General features: G+C 44.6%; 1 protein-coding gene across 1 annotated transcript in view; it reads right to left on the bottom strand.

The window, feature by feature from the left end:
- Positions 1-1,152, bottom strand: part of LOC104489309 (voltage-dependent N-type calcium channel subunit alpha-1B-like) — a gene marked incomplete at both ends in the record, with an annotated part of 135,088 nt that extends 133,936 nt beyond the window's left edge. Inside the window, one exon of the mRNA XM_010131455.1 lies at positions 1,013-1,152. Coding sequence (XP_010129757.1) covers positions 1,013-1,152 — 140 coding nt within the window. The remainder of the gene's footprint in view (positions 1-1,012) is intronic.
- Between the last annotated feature and the right edge of the window lie 7,432 nt (positions 1,153-8,584).

An 8,584-nucleotide genomic window follows, 5' to 3' on the forward strand; every position in this document is an offset into this window, starting at 1 on the left:
CAAGCCCTGCATGTGTATTTTCTTCCTTTAAATACATAAAGAATTCCCTTTGGCCTCCCCACTGCTATATCACATGGTTCACTGAATGCAAATAGAATTACAGAGATAATTTATTTAATGAATATATCAGTACACGTATGCAAGCGTTGTCCTAACAGCATCCTGCTCTACACCACTAACCAGACCAGAGAGTCCTCACATCCACAACACACAGTAGAGGAGAAGGTGTGCAAAATGAGTGCACATGAATAACAAGAGCCAGGCTGCAGTTTTCTAGGGGAAAAAAACTCACTGAAATCCTTCCAAGATGAAGGCTGCGAGATCAGGACCTCACGCAGACCTTTGGAACGTTTCCTCTGGAGCTTTAAAGCACGATTTGTAGATCATAAGTGTTTGTGCTTTCATTATCCACTAACATTACACTACATTTATATAGACACAGAAACTATTGCAATGTGTAACATAAAAATAATGTAAACATTTCCAAAGAAATCAGCAGTATCATTTCAAATCAGGGTAGGAAATGCACAGATACATTTTCCTCTGTGAGACATGGACCCTCTTCGAATTATTTTCTGAAAGGACCAAATTCATTCTTGCAGAAAATTCCCTGATTTCAGAGCTGCAATAGTTTACAAACTGGTTGCATGTAATTCGTTATCTCCATGTTGACTTTTAAAGTCGTGCTGTAATGTCAGAAGATAGATTGACTTAACTCAGGTTCAGGTAGAACCTGCAAAGTCCAGAAAACGTCAGTTGAGTGTCTGGATAATACACACGCCAGCACATACACAGATAAATATCCTCAAAGTCTCCTTTTCGCAGGTTCAAACAATGCTTTGAAGGGACTCATTCAGCACAATAGCCATTATTTAAAGACACTAAGGGCAGAAATGCAGTTGTTTAGTGGAATACCACTGAATTCACTCCCACCCCAACTCACAGTTAAAAAAACCACCACAAATCAAAGCAAGAGTCTCCCTTAAACACAGGGCAAGAGGCGATCACTTACCCTGTGAGGACCACGACAAAATCCATCACGTTCCAACCGTTCCGGAGGTAAGAGCCTTTATGAAAAACAAACCCCAGCGCGATGATTTTTATACCAGCTTCAAAACAAAATATTCCAATAAAGTAGGGCTCAGTGTCATCCTGAAAAAGAATAAAAATCAAAGGTGTCAAGGAGGTCCCTGTGCTTCTGCACAGAGAGCAAGAGTCATAAACAACTACGTGCACCAACTCCACGCCCTTTTCAGCTCTCTGAACAGAATTGAAACCAAAAGGTTTAAGTTTGCTAGAACTAAGCACAGAGAAGACTTTCGTTCTTATTTCTCTGAAGGTAAACTCGGTTTTTTCACATTGGAAAGCCTATTTACTTTAATTCTGGTCATTTCACCCCACACTTTCCACCTTCACTCAGTACTGTAGAGGGAAATTTAATACTGACATTCTGCCCAAAGGGTGTATTTAAACTTGCAATCACATATTTCAGTAGTTATTGACTTGGAAGAAAGCGTGTGCTTTACAATTCATCCAGGAAACGGAAACAACAGGCTATCTTGGGGAGTAAGAGTCAGCACAGCATGCCTGAAAACACCAGCAGGAAATTATTTATTTATCATTTATTCCATCAGCTCTTTCTCCTCCATTTTCTCAATGCACAGCTGCAGACTCAGCTGATTTTCCTTCCGCTGTGTAGTCGATTCAGGGAGAAAGGCCCGTTCCCTTCCCTTACAAGCGAGGTTTGGGTCTCAGGCCCACGGCACAGGCTAAAGCATACCACAGGATCATGGCTGTGTCCCAGTTCACCAGAGTGGGCTGGGTGAGTGGTGTGTCTATGGCACCAGACCCCTCAGTATTATACTTCGTTGATCAGAGTTTCGACACAAATTCAACACCAAATGGAAGCATTTGCATTTGGAAGGAAGATGGGGGCAAAAAAGGGGGAAAAAACCCAAGAGGTGAAAGCAACGAGCACCAGATTCAAGAACAGGTTCATTAGCTTTGGCACCTGTAACCAATTTCCAAATGGCCTTAGGTCCCTGGTTTTAGCTGCAGTCAATGGAAGGAAGTGAGGCAGCCCTCGCCAAAAGGAAACTAACTCCCAAATTAAGAGATTAGAATTGTTTGTTCCAGTGGCTTTGGTGTTTCTGACCATCAGAGCCAAAGTGTTGAGCTGCTGTTTGAAGAGCACTTGTTTATATTTTGCAGTTCTATTAACAAAAGGTGATTCCAGTTCATTTATACAGAAGGAACACAAACATCAAGTCTTGTGGCCACAGAAGAAGCAGTTCTCACACAAGAATTTATTTTACAAGGAATGGCAAGTCTTGTCCAACTCAGACCAACACAGGCACACAGCCCCATGCTTTATGCACAGCACTTGTCACGGAAAGCCAGGCTTTTCACAGCTGACATACCCATCCCAAAGAGGCTTACACAGTACATTGCTGTACACCCAAGTCAGCAAGTCAACCACAAAGCACTGGCCACCAAAGACCCCTCAAGCTGATGGACAGTGCTACTTCTGGACAGGTTTTTCCATCAGTAACTGAATTAAAGTTATATGTCCTGCAAAGCGACACTCCACATCCCCACACACCTCTGACTCCAGCTCCTCCATAGACTCCGTTATTCACCCCATGTCTTTTCTACTCCCCTCCACCTTTCCTAACCCCACAGCCCCAGCAACTCCACCTCCCATTCCCCTACAGCCAGGCAACACGCCCAGTCTCTGCAGGTCACACACACGTACTGACTGGCCAGACAGCAAAACAGAGCACAGAACTGTTGAGCTTACACTGTTGAAACAGAGGTGGGGTGGGAGAGAAACAAATCCCAGACTAGCTTCTCCTCCAGCAGCGCCTCCAAGTCCTCTGCCCCTCCACAGAGCCTCTCTGAGGCTGCTCATTGGGTACAGAAGCGATCACTGACAGACTGGGGAAACTCCAGTGCTGTTTACCCACAGAGAAATAGGAACAAGACAAGGAGACTTTCAGGTCTCCATCAGGCCTTTTAGGACCTTCACCAGAATTCCTACATTAAGAATCTTCTTCCAGTAGTTTCTCCATAGCAAGAGCTAGAAGTATCCCAGGACTCCAACCCAGTACAGAAAACAGAGGAGTTAGAAATCATTGCACGTGATTTTTTTCACATGCAATGTGATAGAAGGATATAAGGTAGAAGTTACCTTACTGCTCCCCTGCTTTACCTTCTGCACACAGGAACTTGCCTGCTCTTCAGCCCCACAGCACCTCCTAGTCCAACAAGTACACAAAACCTTTGCAAACTAAGGCCTCCCAGCCCATCCTACGTTCCCATCCCACAACCAGTAGCATACTTCCAAAACCAGCGCTTCTAACGCACAGGAAAAACAAAAACCCTAATCATACCTTTACCCCTGCACTCTCCCCATCATTACTTCCTAGAAGCCTTATATCTGTTACCACTCATTTGCTCAATCTAGGTCACGTGCCTTGTACTTACTGCTCCCAGCTTTAAAGAGCCAGGTTTCAGGTACTCACAGGTTTGACAGAATATGCTCTTCCCAAAGATAGGACTGCACACACCTCTTTAGGAAGAGGGTCAAAGACGTTCTTGTCAGCTTCTAGGGAAGCAGTAAGGCTCACAGATGGGCTTGGGTGTTTATTTACAAAGAAAAACTGTCATCTGTAGGGTTGGCAGTGAGTAGCTGGAGAAATAAGAGGGGATAGAAAGAGGGTCTTTTCTAAATCCTGTCTAAATTCTCACTAATTTAGTCTAAGAATCAGAGCACTAACAATGGGATGAAAAAAGAAATTTATGCCCCGTTACGTAGTGGGGCCTATTGCTGGAAAGAAAAAAAAAAAAAAAAAGATTTGCACATGTGGGTGCCATGCCCTGTGCAGCACTGCAATGGCAGCACTGTCAGCTCACTGCCAGGGCATCCTGCATCCCCCCAGACAGGAGCCTGTGCTGCTGCTCAGGTTCAAGAGTGGGGAAGCAGGTGGTGATGAGTGTCAGTGTGCGAGCTTGGAAGGAGAGGGGAGAATTCGGGCAGCAGCCAGAGCTGTGCCAGGAGGTTGTTTGCTGTGGACACAGCAAAGCTTGAGACTGGGCCAAACACGCACTTAATCAATATGTTTCAGATCAGAGGCATCTTCAGAGTCTGGGAAGTCCTTACTGTTCCTAGTCCACTTCATAGTGTCTTTCCTTGGCCTTTGGATGTGACAGCCTAGATAGGTTTGGCTGTGGAAGGCTTGGCTAATGCAAAGGTTAAAATGGAATGCTCACATATGACAGCACAAAGTGCCTGTGGATACGACTAGATAGGTTTGGCTGTGGAAGGCTTGGCTCATGCAAAGGTTAACATGGACTGCTCACATATGACAGCACAAAGTGCCTGTGGATAGGAAAAGAATCAAATCCCTTAGGGAAGTACAAGAGTTGTCATGCCAAATATCAGAGAAAAGTTATATTCTGCCCTCACAGCAAAAGCACCCAGGGCAGCCAAACGCTCAGAGCCCTACAGTGACATGCAGATGAACGTCCTACAGATCCACTAGTGTCATCAAACAGAGTGTGCCCCAGAGTGGGACAGACAATGGGTTTCCTGTCCTGGGAGTTCTGATACAGTTGCTGTCAGGCTGGGGCGAGTTTATGGTCTACTGAAGCTTCTCACAAAAAACCTGAGATATTAGGAAGAAGACGGAGAGAATGAGCATGCCTCAGGCAGGACAGCCAAGAGCACCATGAGCAAGACATCCACCTGCAAGGCCATTCAGGGCTCAGATGTTGAGCTCACATTCCCTCACTTGGAGCTCTCACCACCAGGCTCTGGGCCACTCAGTACCACTCTGACAGCATCTTTTCAGCTGGCCTCACTCCAGTGTGTACAAACAGTGCAATGTTTATTGAGACAGCGAGAGACTGACTCTACAACCTAAGCTGAGGCACTCAGCTGAGATGGGCAGTAGCAAGTTTGCAGCATCTCTGCTGCCATGGATAGTTACTGATGTGAAGTAAACAATTCCAGCAGCCACAGCATGTGAGACTCCCAGCGCGGAGCAGGCGAGAGCTTAGGGTCACTCTGCCGCTGGGGGAAGGAGCTTAGTTCCGTCTGAAGAGCAAGCACTTGAAGCCAATGCTCCAGTTCACCACTAAATGCTTTGCCCACCAGAGCAGGTTTTGACCAGAATTTCCCTCCTAGAGCTTTTCTCTGCTACGAACTACATGCCAAAATGGACAGAGAAAGATTACTCATAACTCAGCAATTCCAGTTCTTGAAATATTGCATACACCAGACATCACTTGCTCTTCCCATGTGCTTAATCAGCCCTGCTTGACAAGTTACATGAGCACAGAAAAGAGCCAAGTGAGACCACCCCGGGCTCATCTCTTGGGTCTCTGGGGAAACACATAGAAGAAAATTTTGATTACAGGAGAAAAATCATTAAAATTTTGTACAGACTCCTCCCCCTTTCTCTCAGCTTTAACAAACAGACAATCACAATATTTTTGTCTTTGTATCTGTGGCACAAAGTATCTGGGCAGCTTTGGTTTTTCTTCAACAACTGCCTACATCTCCCAGCCATAAAAGGCTTGTGATGTGCAGCTCTCATCCCTAAGATCTGATTAACTCTTCAGTGATGAGCCCTCACTCCAGTTTGGAGATTTTAATGAACACAGGAGAAGGAAAGGAATATCCAGAAATCATTTGCCAAAAAAAAGGCCGATTCCTTTCCTGCCAAAGACAGCAATAAAGTACCTGCTGTTCTGCATGGACTTGTAGTTGGCTCAACAAACCTGTAAGTGTATGGGAATGTTCCCTCACTCTGATTCAGCACCGATTTGTAACATTTACAAACAAACAACTTACAGTTTGTGGAATCGGCGGGAGCGTTCTAAAGAGGTTGCCCTTTGAAAACAGGAGACAGTTTTTCTTATCCACAAGACTTAATCTTTTCGGCATATGTTGAAAATAGAAAATATTTCATGACTTGTAAAGATTCTTAGTGTCATTCTATGATAAAACCCTTTATACTTCAGAGTTACAAATGTGCTGTAGATAAAAGGGGTTCAGAATATCTAGATCAAAGACAATGCTGCACAACGGTGTTTAGGACAAAAATCAGGGGTTAATTCTTCCTTCATCACCAAGGCTGAGCCAACAAGGTGGGGACTGTGCAGTTAACTCATACAGTCGTCACACACTATTGGGTGGCAATGCCAGTGCCTCCCTTTGGGATGGTTTGAGCAGGAACTGAAGGGGTGTGTGAGTTATTGGGTCCTTTAAAATGCAGTTGATACAACAGGGGAAAGGACCAATAAAAAGCCTCTCTGATCCCCTTACAAATCCAGGGATATAGGGGAACATAGAAACCACATGCTAACCATCCCTACTGCTGCCTAGAATAACATCTCCCCAAAGTGTTACCAAGCCAGAACATCCACAAAGCTGCTTTTCCCTTTCACTGTTCTCTGCGTTCAGAACTGGGGAAGGCATTTTCCCAGCTTGATCATTACCCGGGGTCTAAACCTGTGCTCTGCTCACAACTCCAGGTTTGCCTTGCTAGCTGAGCCCAAAACAAAGACACGTTGAGTGGCAGAAAAATCAACAAACAAGCATGGTCTTAATGTTTTTCCACATCTCTCCTTGCATAGGAATAGTTCAAGCAGAAAGAGACTAAGCAAACACAGCGTAGGTGGGCAGCCGGCATGAACGGCTACAGTTGTGAACAGGCACTATCAGCTCGCTGAACCTGAGGCTCTTTCTCGATCAATCACTTACACACTTTTTCCTGGTTCTGAAGAATCAGGTTGTGATTGTTGGCCACTGGCATGGACCAACCTTGGAAGCTGAAGCAACCAGCATTCAGAGGCTCTATCTTCTGGCAGCAAGACTAAGATTATCTTTGCTGCCTAATTTAATATCTAGATGTAACACACATATGAATCCATATTTACTCTTCCTTTGAACATGCACCAGGATTAATGCATTTAAGCATGGAAGACATTCCAGGTTATTAACAGCAAGAGAAAAGTAAAATTTTCCCCATTTTTCCTACAGTGATGAAAACCGGAAGAATGATTTTGAAGCTATTCTTACATTTTCTTTTGAAATAAGGTAATTGGCCTCATTACCATAAAAGCCTGCGGGTAAATTATTTTCCTCTGTAAATTGATTGTTTCGGTTGTTTGTTTGGTTTTTGGTTTTTGGCTTGGGTTTGTTTTTTCTTGGGTTTTTTTGTTGTTGTTGTTGAAAGGAAGCGTAATCATCTAAACCCAAAGTGTGTTTTGCTCTATTCTGTAGCAGAAGGGAGCAGATAGAAGAACAAACCTGAGTGGTTACTCTGTTCTACAACTTCATGGGAAAATATCACAGAAGTTCATTTGTTTCTACAGATAATTCTGAGCACTTGGCAGTCCCCTCCTGCCTTGGTTTTAAGTCTGCTGCTCCTCCGGTCATAAAGTAAGATCTAGCTCTTCTGCAACTGGGCAGGGCTGGCCGGAGTGATGAAGCATTCTTGTGAAGATGGGATTGGGAGTTGGAGTTATACTTGCTGACACTGCCTTATTTTTCCCGATTATCAGATCGATGCCTGTTTGTTTACATGTGGATCTTCAAAACAGATACAGACCTCACCCACCGTGTGACGGACTGCTTTTTGTGTTAGACCAGAAACAAGCAAACAAAAAAAAGTAAATAAATTAATTAACTCACCAGTCTCTCTGACATAGGTGTCTTGTCTCCATCCGGCAAATGCTGTTCCAGAGCCAGCACAATACAATTGGCTATGATTGTAGCTAAAATCATGTATTCAAATGGAGTGGGGACTGGGAGTTAAAGAAGACACTAGACAACACAGGGAGAACTTCATCCAAAGCCCATTTCTACCTAAACAGTTACATTAGTTGAGCATTCTAAGATCTCTCACCTTTATTTTTGGAGACATTTAGTCTCCTTGACTTGCTCAGTTCTTTCTGGGGTTTCTTTGGAAGAAAATGGTAAAACTGGCTCTCTTCTTTGAGAAAACAAAGAATCTTACACCGAATCTGAGGTGCTCAAGGAACTGGGGAGATAGAAAGCAAAAGGTCTAAAGGAAACAAAAAGCTATTAATAATTATTACTTTTAAATGAGATTGAGAAGCTAAACTGCCCCAAAACAGATTATAGAGCTGAACGCCAATGGTTCTTCAGAAACTCTCTGTCAGTTGACATAGTGTAAATAAGTGAGGGGATTAAAAGTTCAATTTAGACTGTCTACACAGGTCCAAAACATGCTCTACTGCTGGATTGCAATGCCCGCTCCTGGCGGGAATAACTGATTTTAGTATCACAGTGCCCTATGGAGGTGTATGAGGGAAGCTATCTCCCGGGACAGAAGGTAAACCTGACACTGGGAACCCATTTGCCTTTTGCCGTGGTCTCTAGCCCTGAGCCGTGCTGAGCCGCTGTGCTCCCAGGGTGGAGCCGTGCTCGTAACCCGGGCAGCTCCGCTCAGCACCGCGGGCAGCTCCGGCCGGTACTGCGTGTTCCGCCCGGCACCGCAGACAGCTCCGTTCAGCACCGCGGACAGCTCCGTTCAGCACCGCGGACAGCTCC

Source organism: Buceros rhinoceros, unplaced genomic scaffold, assembly GCF_000710305.1.
Source record: "Buceros rhinoceros silvestris isolate BGI_N320 unplaced genomic scaffold, ASM71030v1 scaffold5862, whole genome shotgun sequence".
In the NCBI taxonomy this organism is placed as follows: domain Eukaryota; kingdom Metazoa; phylum Chordata; class Aves; order Bucerotiformes; family Bucerotidae; genus Buceros; species Buceros rhinoceros.